At 51.3% G+C, this 19691-nt stretch overlaps 1 protein-coding gene across 1 annotated transcript in view; it reads left to right on the top strand.

Annotated features, from left to right (window-relative positions):
* The window catches only part of RASA3 (RAS p21 protein activator 3), a 114996-nt gene that overhangs the window by 33258 nt on the left and 62047 nt on the right, over positions 1 to 19691 (top strand). The window contains exon 2 of the mRNA XM_028087312.2: positions 14777 to 14894. Within this exon, the coding sequence (XP_027943113.1) occupies positions 14777 to 14894 (118 nt within the window). The remainder of the gene's footprint in view (positions 1 to 14776; positions 14895 to 19691) is intronic.

Below are 19691 nucleotides of genomic sequence, written 5' to 3'. Positions count from 1 at the left end.
ACAGTGGGAAGTTGGAGAGCAGGATGCCAAGCCACAGGAGCCAGATGCGGAGGCGGGATGTGCCGGATTCCATGTCTACCAAACGTCCCCAAGAAGCAGCTCTGGGCACCAGCAGTGGGGTGGTGGCTGCCAGGGGCCTAGGCGGGAATGGGGTGAGGGCTCCCAGGGGAGGCTTCTTTGTCGGTTGATGAAAATCCCTTGGAATTAGTGCTGGTAGTTGTACAACTCTGTGAATATGCTAAAAAGCACTGAATTGTACATTTTAGAAGGTTGAATTTTACATGTAAATTATATCAATAATATAGTAATAATTGCAAAAAAATTACAAAAAAGGCCTCATTTACTCACCTTCTACGGATGACTGGGCACTAACTCATTATTTGAAAATCTGGTAAATAAATGGAATCATCAAGCATTTATCCTGACTTTCTGTGTGAACTTCATTAATAGGTCACCAAATGGCAGACAAAGGGCAACTTTTCTTTATAAAGTTACTTCAGTTTATAAATTAAAATGAAAAGTAAAATTAGGATCCATTTTGCAACCTCTCATGGGTTAGTGGATCTGGCTCCATTTTTATGAGCTACAGAATAGGCAGAACTGACAGACGTTATAAAATTTGGAAGAATGCTGAGCCCTGGCGGGGGAGGAGTTACTGAGCTGGGACGGCGGGGAGAACATTCTGGAGTGCTGGGGCCGTCCCGCATGTTGGTCTGGCTGCTGATTCCACGCTGTGCACGTACGTGGAATCCACGGAGTTGTGTTTACCGAGCGTGTGTTACACTCCAACAAGAACAGATGTGTTTACGGCGCCTGGGTGGCTCAGTTGGTTGGGCGACTGCCTTCGGCTCAGGTCATGATCCTGGAGTCCCGGGATCGAGTCCCGCACCGGGCTCCCTGCTCAGTGGGGAGTCTGCTTCTCCCTCTGACCCTCCCCCCTCTCATGTGCTCTCTCTCTCATTCTCGCTCTCTCAAATAAATAAAATCTTAAAAAAAAAAAAGAACGGATGTGTTTATACCCTTCCCTGCCTCACCCAGAAAAGGACACGGGGTGGAGAGTGGCCTCGGTGACCACAGTGACACAGAGCGGCCGCAGCCTCCATCATGACGCTGGCAACCGTCTTATAAAATGGGCATAACCCAGACTCACCACTTAGCCATTTTTAAGTGTACGCTTCGGTGATATTTAGTGCACTTACTACCACCTCGCTCTAGTTTCTCCCTTTGTAATCACCCGGAGGGACCCTGCAGGATCATCAGGTAACCCCCCACACACCCAGGCAGCGATGGCCCCGCCCACACGTAGGTGCGCGACTGCATCGTCCCCACCTGCTGGCTGCTGTGGACATTCACATGCTCGGTTCTGTGCTCAGTTCTCGGGAGTGTGTGGCCCTCAGCGGGGTTGCTGGTGCACTTCCTAGCTCTTTCCCACGGCGGCTGCACCACTCCACACGCCCTTCAGCCGCGTACAAGCACCCCACTTTCTCCACATCCTTACCAACGTTTGTTAATTTTCCTTTAAAAAAAATTCTGGCTGTCATGGCAAAGTGCTGTCTCCCTGTGGTTTGCCTTGCATTTCTGTAATGACACGTGATGCTCAGCATCTTCTCATGTCCATGTGGACAGTTTGGATATCTTTGGAAGAATGTCTTTCGGGTTCTTTGCCCGTTTTTAAGTGGGTCGTTTGTCTTTTGTTGTTGAGTTGTAGGAGCTCTTTATATATTTTGGATCCCAGAATAGTCATCAGATATGTGACTTGCAGGAATCTTCTCCCGCTCTGTAGATAACCGCCTCCCACAGTCTGCATTGCCACCGATCCTTGCTCTCAAGGCCTCGAGATGCACCACCTGTTTCTCTTTGTGTCGCAGCTGGAGGAACGGGGTCAGTCAGCCTGGTGGTTCTTCCAGCCCAGAGTGCCCCCCGCCTCCCACCCCTACCTGGGGCGTTGGCACTGTCCTGGTGGCCGGCCCCTCTTATCATCAGCTGCCTTCTGCTGCCACCGTCTGTTTTCTCTCTGCCCTCCCATCTGGCTGCTGGGCAAGGGAGAGAGGAGGGGATTTTATGGGTTTGTTGGGGGAGCAGCCCCTCTGCCTTCTGCACATGGAGGTTAGCCCTGCTGGGGTTTCAGTAGATGCTGCCTCCCTTACAAAGGAGCAGAAACAGGTGTGTCACACATGCATCTCACAGTCTTGACACAGCTGTTACCATTACACACACTAACGTGGATGTTACCTGTGTGTGAAGTCAGCCCCGTGCTAGGCTGTCCTAATTGCCTTCACTCTCGGGGAGACCGTCAGAGTCAAAGACCGCCCTGATCACAAAAGGCAAAGTGCTTGGGAAGCAGCCTGGGGTGTATTTAGCCAACTGAAAAGATCAGAAGTTACATAGGAAAAGGTCAAGCTTTCACCAGAAAGGCCTCTCAGAGTCTCTTTACCCCAGAATAACATATGAAGTCTCGCTTTGGCCACGGACCTGGGATTTCCACCTGTGTCCAGGTAGACCCAGGCCATTCCCCTTCAGGCCAGACATGAGTGAACAAAGGAGCACCTTCGTTTAAGTCTTTCAGAACTTTGTGTTTTGCACTGGAGGTCTGAATGGCGGGCTCTGATTTTAGAAGGAAGAAGATGGTTTTTCTAATTTTTTGTTAATATCTAAGAAATTTTCTTTCTGAAGCTTAAGCCAGGACTCTTTCCTAGAAGGGTGTGGGGAAGAGAAAGAGAAGCAGAGACAGTACCAAAGCTGAAGGCAGAAATCCTATGTTGGTTGCTTCCGAAAAATAAACCTAGATTTTCCAGAAGACTCTCTTTCCAGCGTGGGCTGGGAGGGGCTGACTTTGGCCAAGTCAGGGTCTTATTTTATGTATCAAGGCATTGCTGCCCGTGGAAGAGGTTGCACGTTGGAATGGAAATTTCGGCCATTCAATGTATTTAAAGAGCTCTTAGAAATGGAACAGTGCCTTAAACAGGGCAAGCTGACCCGAACGCTGAATTTGTATTTTGTCAAGAGATGAGGACCCTTGGACAGGCAGAGACGCATCCTCCTCACAGCCCAGAGTTGCGCCTGGAGGAGGCGCTCAGGCCAAACGGGAAGGGGACAGGGGAAGGGCGGCCGGAGGGGGCCCGCGGAGTCCGCGCGATCATGATGTAAATGACGTCTTGTGGAGTCAGCATATTTAGGATCGACTTACAGAGACAGTAGGTAAGACATTGGTAGGTGCAGAACAGGGTGGAATGTTGAATACTTGACGTTGTAAAATGATTGTAAAAAAATCATCTTTCATAGCAGGGAGTCAGCAGCTGATTTTAAATTGATCAGCTGAGAAACATCAGTGATACTCTTATTTAAACTGATGATGCTTGCTCAGGAAGTAAGAAACAGAAATTAGTGAAAGTGACTGTTTCTGGGGATGGGTCTGTGGCTGGGCCTGGGCTATAGGAAGACTGTCATGTTCAATCTCGGATTCCCATAGCTGCGTTACGGGTACTTCTGAGCAATAACGGCAAAACAGCGTCTATATAAACAAAATATTTTAACGGAAACCTATACACACAGAATGTTTCCACCTCTCTCCACTGCCGCTGAGGCTGCGAGCCGCAGTAGCCCAGCCTCTGGAACCTCACGCTGTCCCCAGGAAAGGAACTGGTTTTTCCCCGGGGCCGGTGCAGCAGGCCGGAAGCACGCAGATGGCCTTGGTTTGTGTGGTTCCAGCGGACAGCGGAAGTGTCCATGCCATCACACGCCTGCCTGTCAGGCCGGGCTCTCCCATGTCTTCAGAGCCAGTGCTTGGACACAGGCAGCACCAACCCAGAATCACTCATGCTGGGGTGGGTGAAGGGCTGGGGGAGTTCGCTCTCCTGGCCAGAAATGGACATGGAAACCAAAGTGGTGCACCCCCGCCACTGTGTGGGAAGTGGCAAAAATCTGCGCCCAAAATATTTACTGTTTTCATAAACCTGTTGCCACAATCACCCTCTTCCCCTCCCATTTTGCCATCATAAAACAAGAAAATGGTAGACAGGCATTTCTTTGATTCCAAGCAAATATATAATTGAAAAGACAGGCAGTCATATGCCAGTGGAAACTCATCCACTGCCGCTGGGAATGTAAAGTGTCACGGGCGGCACGGGAAATGGTTTGGAGGCTCCTCAGACAGTTAAACCCAGAGTTACCACGTCCCCCAGCACCTCCACTCCTGGGCGTGCTCATGTCTGCGCAGAAGCGAGTACACAAATACCACACAGCACTATGCACATAGCCCAGAAGTCTGTCAGCTGAAGAATGGATGAACAGATCATGCAGCATCCATACAGGGGTATATTACTCAGCCATGAGAAGGAACAACGCTGCAGTGTGGATGAGCCTTGAACGTTACGCTGAATGAAAGAAGTCAGACTCAGAAGATCACATGTGATATGTTTATATTTATATGAATGTCCAGAAGAGCCAAAACTGATGGAAAGTAGGTTGGTGGTTGCCAGGGCCGGGGGGAGGCAGAAGGGATGTGACAGTTAATAGGTCCATGTTTATTTCAGGGGCATGAAAATGTTCTAACACTGATTGTGGGGATAGTTGCACAACCTAGTGAATGTACCAAAAAACATTGAATTATACACTTTAAACAGGTGAATTTTATGGTATGCTGATCCTATCGCAATAAAGCTGCTAAAAGAAAAAGCAGAAATCAAAACACATGTATACACACACATACACAGACACGTACACGTGCAAGCAAGTAAGTGTATAAACACCTTGATGAGAGGAAACAGCAGGCTTTGGGCATGGCCCTGTGGCCCTGTGGCCCTGGTGTCCACTGCCAGACATTCGCCAGGTGTTCACCCAGGTGTTCTCTCAGGTGATCCCCTGGGTGTTCTCTCAAGTGTTCTCCCGGCTGTTCTCTCAGGTGTTCTTTCAGGTGATCCCCTGGGTGTTCTCTCAGGTGTTCTCTCAGGTGATCCCCTGGGTGTTCTCTCAGGTGTTCTCTCAGGTGATCCCCTGGTGTTCTCTCAGGTGTTCTCCCGGGTGTTCTCTCGGCTGATCCCCCGGGTGTTCTCTCGGGTGATCCCCCGGGGTGTTCTCTCGGGTGTTCTCCCAGGTGTTCTCTCAGGTGATCCCCCGGGTGTTCTCTCAGGTGATCCCGTGGGTGTTCTCTCGGGTGTTCTCCCGGGTGTTCTCCCGGGTGTTCTCTCAGGTGTTCTCTCGGGTGATCCCCTGGGTGTTCTCTCGGGTGTTCTCCCAGGTGTTCTCTCGGGTGTTCTCCCAGGTGTTCTCTCAGGTGTTCTCCTGGGTGTTCTCTCAGGTGATCCCCTGGTGTTCTCTCGGGTGTTCTCCCGGGTGTTCTCTCAGGTGATCCCCTGGGTGTTCTCTCAGGTGTTCTCTCAGGTGATCCCCTGGTGTTCTCTCAGGTGTTCTCCCAGGTGTTCTCTCGGCTGATCCCCCGGGTGTTCTCTCGGGTGATCCCCCGGGGTGTTCTCTCGGGTGTTCTCCCGGGTGTTCTCTCAGGTGTTCTCTCAGGTGATCCCCCGGGTGTTCTCTCGGGTGATCCCGTGGGTGTTCTCTCGGATGTTCTCCCGGGTGTTCTCCCGGGTGCTCTCTCAGGTGTTCTCTCGGGTGATCCCCCGGGTGTTCTCTTGGGTGTTCTCCCGGGTGTTCTCTCAGGTGTTCTCCTGGGTGTTCTCTCAGGTGTTCTCCCGGGTGTTCTCTCAGGTGATCCCCCAGGTGTTCTCTCAGGTGATCCCGTGGGTGTTCTCTCGGGTGTTCTCTCGGGTGTTCTCCCAGGTGTTCTCTCAGGTGTTCTCCCGGGTGTTCTCTCAGGTCATCCCCCAGGTGATCCCGTGGGTGTTCTCTCGGGTGTTCTCCCAGCTGTTCTCTCAGGTGATCCCCCGGGTGTTCTCTCAGGTGTTCTCCCAGGTGTTCTCCCAGGTGATCCCGTGGGTGTTCTCTCGGGTGTTCTCCCAGGTGTTCTCTCAGGTGATCCCCCCGGGTGTTCTCTCAGGTATTCTCCCGGGTGTTCTCCCAGGTGATCCCGTGGGTGTTCTCTCGGGTGTTCTCCCAGGTGTTCTCTCAGGTAATCCCCCGGGTGTTCTCTCAGGTGTTCTCCCGGGTGTTCTCTCAGGTGATCCCCCGGGTGTTCTCTCAGGTGTTCTTCCGGGTGTTCTCTCAGGTGTTCTCCCAGGTGTTCTCCCAGGTGATCCCGTGGGTGTTCTCTCAGGTGTTCTCTCAGGTGTTCTCCCAGGTGTTCTCTCAGGTGATTCCCGTGGGTGTTCTCTCGGGTGTTCTCCCAGGTGTTCTCTCAGGTGATCCCCCGGGTGTTCTCTCAGGTGTTCTCCCGGGTGTTCTCTCAGGTGATCCCGTGGGTGTTCTCTCGGGTGTTCTCCCAGGTGTTCTCTCAGGTGATTCCCCGGGTGTTCTCTCAGGTGTTCTTCCGGGTGTTCTCTCAGGTGTTCTCCCAGGTGTTCTCTCAGGTGATTCCCGTGGGTGTTCTCTCGGGTGTTCTCCCAGGTGTTCTCTCAGGTGATCCCCCGGGTGTTCTCTCGGGTGTTCTCTTAGGTGTTCTCCCAGGTGTTCTCTCAGGTGATCCCCCGGGTGTTCTCTCAGGTGATCCCCCGGGTGTTCTCTCGGGTGTTCTCCCAGGTGTTCTCTCAGGTGATCCCGTGGGTGTTCTCTCGGGTGTTCTCTTAGGTGTTCTCCCAGGTGATCCCGTGGGTGTTCTCTCGGGTGTTCTCTTAGGTGTTCTCCCAGGTGATCTGCCTTCTTCCTGTTTCTTATTTGGGTCACATGATAACACCTCTGGTGGTGGGAGTGCCAGGTGAAAACCATCCCCAGGCTGAGGTTTCCTGTGGCCCTGAGGGCATCCTGAAGACCGTGTGCTCTCTTTTGTGTGGCCCCTGCTTATTGGTACCTCCTGTCTACTGTGCAGATGCACAGGGATAATGTTCTAGGAGGGCTCAGGCCCAGCTTGGGGACAGTTCGGATCCTGGTCTTCACCAGTGTCCAGGGGCCCTCTCTCTTCCAGAAGTTTCCATAGTACCTCACTTTAGTGTCCTGCATTAAAAACACCTCTGCGTATTCCTGCCCTCTGTGTTCCTGTTACATTCTTCACCCTCCTCAGCTACCTCCTCACCCTTGTGCCTCTACTGTAACCTGTTAGAGATTCCTGAAGCAACCAGTAGAAACAAAGCATAGGGGAGCAAAAGACTGGGGAGCAGAGCTGTGCTGGAAGGTGTGGGGGAAGCACAAACCCTATAGTTTCATTATTTACCTGCCACAGGCGGTCTTCCAGCCACAGATTCCTGTTATTCGAGGGGCCCCAGATGCTGCGTGTGTTGTGGGGGGGGTGGAGAACTCCACGGCAGGTGCACCTTGATGACAGACTGGTGTCCCTAAGAGCGGGGCCCTGGCAGACCACATGAGGGGTGGGGAGGGTAGATCCATGCGTGTGGCTGGAGGGTCCCAAATGCACAAGGCCAGGCAGGTGTCCCTTGAGAGGGGCCACACCCACCAGACCCACAACCATTTCAACAAGGGGAAGTAGCCAGCATGGCTGGATCTTCAGTTTTCAAAAGGATTTGAAAGAAATGTGAAACCTCTTTATTTTTAAATGGCATCCACTAACTCAAAATTTAGAACTGTCTCATTGCCATCTTTGACTGAGGGCCCTGGGCTGAGACCTGAGGGTAGCACCCAGCAGAGGATGTTCGGTGGGGCCACAGCCTGAGGTCACAGCACTTGAGGGGCTGTAGATCTGTGTATTTTCATGAGAGTGTTGGCTGATGATGGGAAAGTGTCTTCCACTCAAAGGCTCAGAACATTTCAGCTTCCTGACAAATGAACATAAAGGTCAGGGCAGGGGCACCTTTCTCTAGTGGGTAAATGGAAGGTAACTGTAGGACCAGCAGGGGTGCCCCTGCTCAGGATCATGGGTGTAGACCCGGTGAGAGTACAGCCCTTCTCTGATGTGGCTCTGGCAGCAAGCCGGTGGACCCCTGCATGCTCACTCAGGGGCATTAACTGTTTTTGTTCGAGCCTATTGGTCTGTTAAGAAACGTTAAAAATAATAGTTGGATCCTGAGGTTGTAAAACCAGCCAGCACAGTTCATCACGGTGGACACGCTCTGCTCTCCTTTACTGCTAGAGTGACCGCTCAGGAAGGGATTGGTCACAACCACCGGTGGCTCTGGCTGGCCCAGCCTTCAAAGGTCCCTGCAGACCGGGCTGTTCCTTTATCTGGCCTGCCCTATGTGCTTGTCTATCACATTTCTTTTACTCTTCTCCAATCTGGGATACATGAGTCTGGAATCAGAATCAAAACTTACTTGGTGGGTGCAGCAGAGTATCTCCTGTAGCTGCCCCATGGTGCCCACAGCACACAGCTCCCTGGCCGTCAGGGCTGTGACAGATTTGATAGTGTGATGGCTGCATGGTGTCAGACATTCTGTCACTGGACTAATCCCATGATTCAGATTATCACCAGTGTGCCTGGATGGAAAGGAAGAGGAAAGACTCTTTACCTACTAATGTATGAGCTCCTGAACCTGAGGACATGTGTGTGCCCTGGGTAGTCCTGTAGGAGCTCCTGAACCTGAGGACACTGTGTGTGTGCCCTGGGTAGTCCTGTAGGAGCTCCTGAACCTGAGGACACTGTGTGTGTGTCCTGGGTAGTCCTGTAGGAGCTCCTGAACCTGAGGACGTTGTGTGTGTCCTGGTATAGTTTTCCTCACAGCCTTAAGGCTTAGAAACAACAACTTGTGTCTCACAGCTTTGGGGCCAGGGATTTGGGGCCCACAGGTTGGGCTGGAATTGGCTGGATGAAGCCTCTGTACCGTGAGGCCTAGATGGGACTGTCGCAGTCTGCTAGTGGATGGGTTGGACTGCAGCTCCCCAATGTGTGCCTCATGTGTTGTGGGTCCTTAAAAGTATTGGGAGGTCGTCTGTGCTCGGGCAGCCCCCGCCCACATTTGTGCTGTCCTTCCAACAGTGGCCTCAGGGCTCTGACTTCTTGGCTCATGGTGCAGTGCTTATCCCAGGGACCAGGTGGAATCTGCAAGGCTCTGTCCTTGCCCAGTCACTGTTGGACAGCCCAGACCCCAAGGGGGGACGCTGGGCTCACGTCTCAGGGGCAGGAGGGTAGAGGAACCCATGACTGTCTCTCTTTGGGTATTTGGCAGGGTCTTTGAAAGCTGAAGTGCATAATCAGCACTCCTAAATCCCTACCCAGCTGGTCATTTTATTCTTATATGTACTGGTCTATTAATTTGAGCAAACATTTACAGGATGCTTACTATTTGCCAGACTAGTGTGCTGTTTCAGATGCTGGAGGCAAAGAAAGGAAAGAGACCCAGTCATGTCTTAGGTTCCACAGGGAGGAGACAAGCGAGCAGGCCGTGTGGCTGGAGGCTGTGGGTCAGAGGGTGGAGGCCTGGCTGAGGATCTCGGCAGCGTCCCAGTGAGGACTGGGGGCTGGCTCTGCTGTCATCCTCGGGGGGTCTTACCAGGCTCCTTCCGTGGACGTGGGCCATCCGGGTATCTGAGAGCCCCAGCCGTGAGTCGGTGTTAGGAGTGGACATGCCGGTCCGAGTCCACGGTAAGCACGGATGGGGCACAGAAGGCAGAGCCTCCTTGTTCACACCACCTCTCTGCTGAGACTCTTCATGGCGTTTGTAATTTGTGCCCTGCTCCTCGTGATGGACAGGATGAGAAGTTGCCACGTGAAGCATGTTTTTGCACCTCAGAGAACGAACACAGATGCCTGCCCAGCCCATCATTTCCTGCCTCCTGTGTGAGGCTAGCAGAGGGTTGCTCTAGAACAGTGTTTCCCCTGGGGGATTGGTGCACTTCCTTTCCAAGTAAATTCTGAGAAGTGTGCCTTCTGCCATATTTCCATTCGTGCCTTAGCTCCCAGGGAACTCGGAGCTCAACTGATCACTGAGTCACACATGTTGGGGAGGGATAGGTAGAATTTTCCTTCTTTTCATTATATTTTGAACTCCTAATTTCCATGTGAACAGCCTCATTTTCTTAAGGATTTTCTTATGGGGGGGTGGTACGCACAAGAAGCAGAGGGAGAGAGAGAATCCTCAAGCAGACTTCCTGCTGAGCACGGAGCCTGACCTGGGGCTCGATCCCACGACCCTGAGATCATGACCTGAGCCGAAACCAAGAGTCGGACGCTCAACCAACTGCGCCACCCAGGCACCCTGTGAACAGCCTTATTTTATGCTTGTCTTTTACCTGCCCCTAATACCTCTTGGAGGAAATCTGAAATGTGTGTTAAGTAGTTCTTCCTGGATCATGATCCCCGGAGGCAGAGGATGCAGGTGTCCGATGCTGTGGGGTCCAGGCAGATCAGCATGGAGTTTTCAGACTAAATCAGTGTGCAGTAGGGGAGGCTGCTCATAACTTGATTTAGAAATCCAGTTTTGTCTGTTTTTATGGAGTTTTGTTTTATTTAATATCAAGGTATTCGGAAATATATTCAAAAATATATATTCAGGGAAATAGAATATTTTAGTCAAGAAATTGATCTTTTTGGGGAAATAGACTCTTATGTTGTTATAATGAGCTATGCTGGCTACCAGAATCTGGGCCCATTTAAGTATTCTGAACCAGAGTGACCTGCCTAAATTCTCCCAAAATGTCCCCCTTCCACAAGTGGAGGCCACTGGGCTGGGGAGGGTCCACTGGCGCCGTGTGGCTGTGGTGGATCTGAGAGGTGGAGCGGAGGAACCCCGAGGCTCACAGCTGGAAGGAGGGTTCTTAGTCAGTAGAGCCGTCAGTCTGTATGCTTCTCCTGATGCACCTTCCCTTCTTCCTCCACCCTTCTCTTCCTGGGGATCTTGAGGGCATACCAGCCGCTGTGCTGGGTGCTGGAGGGCAGCAAACAAGATCAGACCCCTTGGAGGTGACGCGGCTGAACATGGTCACCAGCGCCACTCCTAGGGCGTTGGGGTCCATGGCCTCCAACAACCCTTTTCAGGTGTGGACGGCCTTGTTCCTTGGCACCCTTGAGGCCGTCCAGACTGGGCGGAGGCTTCTTTATCAGGCTGGACGCCCCCCGCCCCCCCGCCCAGTGGCAACGAGGCATGGGCGTCCACACGTGGGTCTTCTCTTTTTCTGGTTGAGCGGAAGGCCCAGGGGATGAGGGTTCAGCTTTTCTGTTACAAGAATCATTACCGGTGGTGGTTCGGGAGCAATGACGCTTTCAGGTCACAACCTCTGTCTTCCTTACCCAGGGCTTGGTTCCTGGGTGTAAGAACCAGTTTGTTCACTCAGTGTCTTTTGTTTACCGTTTTTTAAGGGCTGCCTTTTACTTCTGTTAGTAGATTAGGTGTTTGGAGATAGAACCAGGCTCCAGATCTGTTGTCTTCATCAGATCTGGTTGGCACATAGTATATGTTCTAGACATGGTCAGTAGGAGAAAGAGGCATGAAAATGATTCTAATTTGTTTCTTAGAATGAAACCAAGGATTACTTTTCTGTTACCTGGTGGCCGCTTATTCATCCATTCACTCAACACATAATTCAGCACCTGCTGTATACTTACTTTCCTATGTAAATGTCTCCACGTGCTGGGAAGAGGGACATGTTTTTCCTCAGGGACAGAAAGACACTGTAATACGCAGCCGGGCCGGGAAATGACCTCTAGCCTTTGGGATAAGTAGTCAGCGTGGAAGGAGTGGTAATATCTTCTGAATATGGTCAGGGTGGAACACCCGAGAGCTGAAAGGCCCACCCCAGTCTGTGGCGGGGCTCCAAGCAAGCAGAGATTCGGGGAAACTCCTCATTCTCAGCCTGTTTAGTCCAGATCGGCGCCCAACAGTAAGGACCCTGGGCAGAGGACGTGGCTGGGGGTGCCGCCCGCTGCTCCCAGACCTCCTGGTCCGAGTGGCTTGTTGGCGTCAGCTCCGGTCAGCCCATTGCTCTCTGTGGCGCTGTCGTCGCGGCCCCCGCCTGGGGCCAGCAGGGCGTGGGGGAATGTGGCTCAGTGTGTGTTTACATACCGGCCTTTCGCCAGGTCAGGTGTCTCCCGTTCAGGCTCACCTTTCCCTTCTCTCCTCCCAGGGCCCACCTTGAGGAATGTCAGCGACTATTGCTTGTGTTCTGAGGTTCTTTGGAGAATAAACAGGAACAAAATCCCAGTTCTGTATTTTCTACCAACGATCATCTCCCATGAGACTTCCAAACAAGTTTCTTTTCTCCTTATAAGAAACACAGGAACTTGGAACTAAATATCTCATTTACTGTAAAAAAAAAAAAAAATTCCAAAGGGAAGCATGGTAAGCCCTGATTCCCAACATAAAGGTATCAGCTGGGAAGTCCGCAATGTCAGGCTGGTTTTAAGGTTAAAGATTTGTGAATGCTGTGAAAGCGACAGTTCCCAAACGAGAACCGGAAGACAGAAAGTGCCTGTTTTGGGCCTGGCGTGTGTGAGGGGACTGCCTCGTTGGGTCAGCTCGGCGGAAGGAGCCCTGTGTCTGCTCCTCTTGCCCCGTCTCTGGAGACGCCCGCAGACCTCGTACCCTCTGGCGCCTGCAGAATATGGCCACACACTCACACACCCTGCATGCTTGTGCATTGACCCTTCCTGTCTGCCGGAAGTTTTACAGCTGACTTGAAGCTTGGCTCAGATTCACGTGCCTCTTACCACATTGGCCATGTTGTCACGTGCTCGACTCATGTAGACATGGTGTGTTTGGAGCATTATAATATTGTGGGTCTATGAGAAAACATTGCTGTTTCTCTTTCTTTACCCTCTAAGAGCCATTGATGATTCCCAAAAGAAAAACCCCTGGAATTTTTTAAATTAAAACTTCTTGGAGCTGGAGGAGCCTTGGAGAGCTCGCGTGTTCCCGTTCTCTTACAGTGGGGGAAACTGAGGCCTGGAGAATCAGGTCTCATGTTCTGTCTGTGCAGGAAGGGACCACGTGCGCTGATTACAACTGGTGCTCTTAGAAATCCTGAAGGGACACGCTGGTCAGAAATAAGGTGAATACAGACCCCCGTTGCGTGGGGGCTCCGTAACGACGTTAAATGGAAGGTCAGGAAAGCTTCAAACAAATGAGTTCGTCTCTGCCCTCTTGGAGGCTCTGGCAGGCCGATTTGCAAACTGGCATCTTTTAAATGAGCTGGTTTCCTCCAACTGAGTTAGAACGGCTGTTTTTGTTGGGAGTTGTGCAGAGGAGGGTGTATGCCCTGGGCAGCTTTGGTGCTCAGTTCTGAGGAGCTCGTGCTCTGGTTCAGGTTGGTTTCTGTTGCTTTTTCAGTTTTGACAAGAAAGAGGCAGTTTGGTGCCTTGTGGTGCCACAGGTGTTACTGGCTGTGTCTGGAGGGTTGTTGGCACCGTCTGGGCTCTCGGAACTGCCCTGTCTTCCCAGTGCTGGGCCGGCTGCCTGCGGGCACCCCGGGAGACCTGGAGACAGGGAAGGCCTCTGGGAGGCAAGAGTATGTCTGAGGCTTTTCTTCCTCAGAGGAGACGTCACCTGGGCGTCCGTGTCCCAAGCTGCCCGTGAATGGGGCTGTCGACTTGCTGTTCATGCTAGTTGTGAGCTTCCAGGAGAGGACGCTAGATTGCGGTGTTGATAATGATCTCTAGGCAGACCCAGGGTCCCACGAGGAGTCGAGGAGTTGTGGCGTTTTCTGCTGGGCTGGCTGGGCATGCTGCTGCCTGAAGGTTTCTCCTTCCCTGTGGAGGAGGGGCCGTGGGAGGGGGACACTTGACCTCCAGCAGGTCTCCCATCGGGACTTTCTTCTAACTGGCTAATTGCTCTGTATTTAAACAGCGGGGCGGCGGGGGGGGGTGCCCAGATGGCTCAGTCATTGTATGTCTGCCTCCGGCTCAGGTCATGATCCCAGGGTCCTGGGATCGAGCAGGCTCCCTGCTCAGCGGGGAGCCTGCTTCTTCTCCCCCCGCCCCCCGCTTGTGTGCTCATTCTCTCTCTCTAGCTCAAATAAATAAAATCTTTAAAAAAATAAACAGCTGCAGTCCAGAGTTTTGTCAATAAAAAAGAGTCCTCCTTAATCATTGCCCCAACTTTGACCTAATAATGTCAAATCAAATTCAGAATAAAAAAGCAACCCAGGGAATGAATGGCTAAGCAAAATGTGGTCCATCCATACAATGAAATATCAATTAGCCTTAACAAGGAAGGAAATCCTGACACTTGCTACAACACGCACGAACCTTGAGGGCATTGTGCTGAGTGAAATAAGGCAGTCACAGAAGGGCAAATACTGAATGATCCCACTTCGTGAATTACCTAGAGTAGTCGGATTCACAGACACAAAGTGGAAGGGTAGGTGCTGGGGGAGGGGAATGGGGACGTGTTTAGTGGCTGCAGTTTCAGTTTTGCAAGATGAAAAAGTTACAGAGATTGGTTGCACAACAGTGTAAATATACTTAAGACTACTGAGCTCTATACTCAAAGGTGGTTAAGATGATACATTTTAAGTTATATGTATTTTACATAATTTACACATTAAAAAAATTAAGGGGGCTAATGTGAATAAAATCCTAATTCGTAGGCTAATGGATTCCTGCTTTTATCAATTTTTTTTGGAGGTTATGTGTATGTTACCTTGCATTCTAACATCACACATGCTATTCTCTTTGATATTTTGACTTGTGGTAGCAAGAAAGACATAAAGAGCTAATGAGTATACAAAAGAGAAAGCAGGTGCATTGCTATGAAATAAATTGATTATTTGGAAATGTGCTTGTGATTAACAAGGGAACGAAATAATTCTATGCTAAGTTGATGGTATATTTACATTTGATTTTTAGGTGAAGCCAAAAATCTTCCCACATACCCGGGGCCAAACAAGATGCGAGATTGCTACTGCACTGTGAACTTGGACCGGGAGGAGGTTTTCAGGACCAAGATTGTGGAGAAGTCGCTCTGGTAATGTCGGCTGTTGCTTTACTTGATCCGTTTTCCTCTGTGTAGCAGATACCCTGAACACAGGTGCTGTTTGCCACTGTCCGCGCTGCTTGGCGTGAGCCGGGTGCTGGAACATTCACACGGGCTCCCATGTCCAGGACAGTTGTCACTGACGTCTTGCTGGCAGATGATGTTCTTCCCAAATGCTCGGGCTGCCCAGGGCTGAGCAGCCTGCAGGTGCGTGGGGGAGCTGTTGCTCCTGGGGCGCGTGTGGGCACCTTCTGGTCAGAGATGAGCTGAAGGTATGTACCAAACACAGCACCAGACAGGCATTTTGAGAGGTGAGTATTTGGGAGGCTTATTTTTTTTTTTTTACCACCTTCCTCTAAATTTTCCTAGAGAGTCATATCTGAGATGGGCATGGAGGTAATACTCACTGAGGAAAGGGGGCCTGCAGAGTGCTCACTGATAGCGTTAGTAAAGGTCCAGTCAGAAGGAGCAGCACCTAACAGGTCCTCAGATTGAGGAATTTGCTACATGATGAGCACATCAGCCCCTCTCAAGGTCAGCTGCTAAGGGCCACTCACCGCTGGAGGGCTTGTCCAGACACAGATGTCTGCCCAGGACATGTAGGGTGGGCTGTAATTTGCATTTCTGACAGTCTCCCTGGGATGCTGCCCCTGGACCACACCCCAGGGACAGGAGGTGAGGGCACCCTGACAGCAGTTTACATAGCAGGTGGGGAGAGAGGACCCAGAAATGGCGTGTTAGCAGGGGGTGGGGATTGTGGTTTGCAGCCCACGTGAAGCCAACAAGCCAGTAGTGGGGTCCTGAGCAAGTACGTTTATCATCAAGTGTTCAATGGAGTGGAGAAGGAGCCCCACGAAGCCCGTGACTCCACCTTCAGGGTTAGAATTATGGGTTGTGTGGATCATGCAAACAGCTATTTTCAGTTTGAGAACATTTTTAGCAGAAGAATTATATCCTTGCATATTGCTCCTTCTCAGAGGGAACAAAGAGTGCCTTCTGACCACTGACTGAACTTTGTTTTTACAAACCTGTTAGGGATTTCCTGCTCCTGAGATGTGGAGACACCTTTCATTGTCTGTCTGCACCGGTGCCCCTAGTACTGGGGGGCGCCCCTGAGGCTGAGTGGCCATAGTTGTGTGTGTGCCGGGCATGCTCGAGAGTCTCTGAAATAATTTGTTGAAGAAAAACGAAAAGCCTGAAACATTTGTCAGGAGTCAAGTCTGGCTTTGGGACTGGTGATGAAGGTGATGCCAGGGATGATAATGTTACTGTAGCGTTTTGGGTTACTTTCATTATCCTGACACCAGATAAACCCTCTGTGTTTGCACAGTTAATGTTGAGGCCCGGAGGTCATAAACCTGGAAAGTAACTGTGGTCTTGGGGAAGCTGAGCCCTCCCCAGACCTGCTGAGCCAAGACCTCTGGGAAGAGAGTCTATTTGGGAACCTCTGTTTTAGGCAAGGTTGAGAATGGGGGCCACAGTCTTCAAAACATTTTAGACAAGTTTAGAAATGGAAATCGCGGTTCCTGGCATTGGTGGTACTAGAAAATGTGCTTCTGGAGCAGGAAAGGGAGGCTCAGAGCTAAACAAAGATAATGATGTAGTAATGCTGTCCTGTCAGAAAATCAGCCATCTGAGAAACAGCCAGAATCAGGTGGGAGCCCCCAAAATGCTGTCACAAGGAGCCAGTTAACTCTATAGTCAGTGCACTGAGGTAATGGTCCAGACTTGGAGAATTCCTGCTCTCCTGACAGTTTTAATGAGCTTGACTATTTTTGTTTATTTATTTATTCTCTCAATGAATATTTATTTATTTTTTAAAGATTTATTTATTCATTTGAGAGAGAGAGAGCGAGTGCACGTGTGCTTGAGTGAGGGAGGGGCAGAAGGAGAGAATCTGGGGCAGATTCCCTGCTGAGCCTGGAGCCTGATGCGATCCCAGGACCCCAAAATCATGACCTGAGCTGAAACCAAGAGTCAGATGCTTAACCGACTGAGCCACCCAGGTGCCCTTCAATGAATATTTATTGAGTGCTTCTCTAATATACCAGGCAAGGAGAGGGTGCTGTTAACAGAAAGTTAAACCTGACAACAAAGAAAGACACAAACACAAAATAATTCCAGGAGCTTAAAAAATATGGGTGCATTTGGCCATTTAGTATTGAGGCAAAACCTGTATTCATACTGGTGGACCTTGTGAGCTATTTGGCTATAATCGTGTTATCACTTAAATGGCAGCTCATTGTCTGTTTGCTTAAGCTCAAGGCTCTAGGATGATGGGCTGGCAAGGTCGGGCTCACGGGCAGCTGCCCATCCTGGACGGCACGACGCATCTGTCTACCTCCTGCTTCCAAAACAGGGATGGGGAAGGTTCCATCATGGAGGAAATCACCATTTTGTCCAGTAGAAGGAGCATATCCATGTTACATGCACACGAGAAGTTAAAACCAAGACCTCCTAAGTGCTGGGTTGGCCCGCTCATTTGCAAGACTATTCCACGAACTACTAGTGTTTTCGTTTCCTTTTGTCAACGTATGTGATTATTGGGAGGAAGACATTGCCTACCTTTTCCCACAAAATCCCCCCAAGATGTATGAACAGCTCCTGGCCGGCAGAGGAGCTGTCCCAAACTTCCTGATCTGACCTTCACCTTCCCCAGTGGCCACTCGGAGGGGGGCTGTGCTGAGCCTCTCCCCACGGCCGCTCCGGGTCCCCCGCCCACGGTCTACCTGCTCTCACCTGGTTTCGTGGGGAGGGGGAGAGTGGCCACCTGGTGCTGGCCTGCGGGCCCCTCTTGTCTTCCTGCAGAGGCAGAGCTCTGGCGGCTCCTTGCGGCTCCTTGCAAGCCAGTGGGAATGGTGCTCACGCGGCTCAAAGGGCCTTTATGTCTGGAGTGTTAACGGCAGGTCACAAAGCTGTGTTCGCAGTAAGGTTCTCTTTTGTTCGAAAAGTTGGGATTGTTCCAAAATGGTCTGGAATATGTGGACATAAATGTCAGTGTGGTTATTTTGCGGGGTTAGTGGGATTATGGGGGATGTTTTTGTTTTTGCTTTTTTACATAAGATTAGAAGTTAGACGGTAAAATAACCGCTTTCTGGAGCACAGTGAGGACGAGCTAGCTCATCACCGTGTTTACCGACACGGCATAATTACAGCCCTCACATCCTGTCATTCCTGCTGAGAATGTTCCCAAAGGAAGGGTTGTTCTCAGGCGGGATGGGTGCGCACTTCCAACCTGGAATTAAAGGAGGCTGTGGGTCCCTGACATGACAGCACCTTTCTTTCTGCTCATACTGAAGAATGTACCAGCTCTGCGGTGTGCTGGGTGTGACGCCAGCAAGGAGGACCCTGTAGCTCCACAGTTTTGAGGGGGAGAATCTGTCTGGGGTCTATGGTTTGGGAAGACAGACTCCATTTTCTTGGAGGTTTTTAATAAAAACCACTTTGCCGATGAGCAAACACCGATTTTGATTTATGAGGCTGTACACAGAACAGTTTCTCCTAACATTTACTTTTATCTTGAATTTCTCCAGTTTAAGTTTAAAAAAAAGTCTTTTGGACATAAATGCAGACTTTACGCCCAGACAGTCCTTGCCAGCTGGAGTAGGTGAATTTATGCCCCACAGTCTTGGGGTGCCCCAGGTAGGGATCCGTCCCCCACCCCACCGTTCTGGGGTGCCCCAGGTGGGGATCCATCCCCCACCCCACCGTTCTGGGGTGCCCCAGGTGGGGATCCATCCCCCCACTGTCCTCCAGGCGGGGACCCATCTCTCCACGGTCCTGCAGTGCTCCAGGCAGGGACCCATCTCTCCACGGTCCTGCAGTGCTCCAGGCAGGGACCCGTCTCTCCATGGTCCTGCAGTGCTCCAGGAGGAATCCCCAGTGTGGGTCCTGGTGCTTGGGGGGAGGAGTGTGAGCAGCTCTGACTGCCTTTCGTCCTGTGCCTGCCCGATGCTGACCTCAGGCTCCTTTGGCCCTGCCTGCCAGGCCACCACCCTCAAATGTCCTCCATGTCTCTGTGATCAGCAGCCACCATGGACCCTTGGGTGCTTCACTGCCCGCATCCCAGCACAGAGCCCCTCGAGTGCAAGCAGTGATTGGCCCAGTGACCCTTCTGCCCAGCATTGGAACAAATACTGTTATCTGACCTCAGACTCTCTCCTTCCTGGCAGAGGCTTACCTACATGCCTCCTGTCCCTGCTGCAAGTGTGCAGAATGCCAAACGACACGACACACATCCTTTGGGGATCGGAGCGGCTTTCTGTCCGGGAGCTGCCCCTCCCTGGAGTGACATGAGTCGGGGTTGGGGTTCAGCACAGGGGCTGAGCATCCTTCCTCCCAGGAAGATGCAGCATCTTGTTGGAAGGGAAAAGGCTCTACGGCGAAGGCTCGTGGGTGCTGGGGAGCCATGCCATGCAGGGATTTAAAGGAGGTCTGAAGGAAGTGAGAAGAAACCAAAAGGTTTTCCTCCTGCCTCTGAGGCTCCTTTCTGGAACCGTGTATCACAGGCCTTCCTGGTACCCGTGCCTGCTGCAGATGGAGACGCGACGCTTCCATCTCTGCGGTCCCTGTGGGCGGTGCCAGCACTCGACTTCCTTGGTGTTTCTCATTCTTCTCCTGTGGACCTTTGCACAGTATTTGGTTTAATGGAATTTTAATCCAGCTTTTAGTTAATGACGTAACAGGCACATTTTATTAGCTGAACTCTGATCTCTTTGGAGATCTGGAGGCTGGTGCTCTTTTTGGAGAACTCACCCTGCCTGCCTGGCTTCCAGTCCATGTTGGGCT

This window comes from Eumetopias jubatus, unplaced genomic scaffold, assembly GCF_037043125.1.
Source record: "Eumetopias jubatus isolate StellerSeaLion01/CBP00866 unplaced genomic scaffold, mEumJub1_p1.0 scaffold_3, whole genome shotgun sequence".
In the NCBI taxonomy this organism is placed as follows: Eukaryota; Metazoa; Chordata; class Mammalia; order Carnivora; family Otariidae; genus Eumetopias; species Eumetopias jubatus.
The sequence above is the reverse complement of the archived record's forward strand: the minus strand, read 5'-3'. Positions and strand labels throughout refer to the sequence as shown.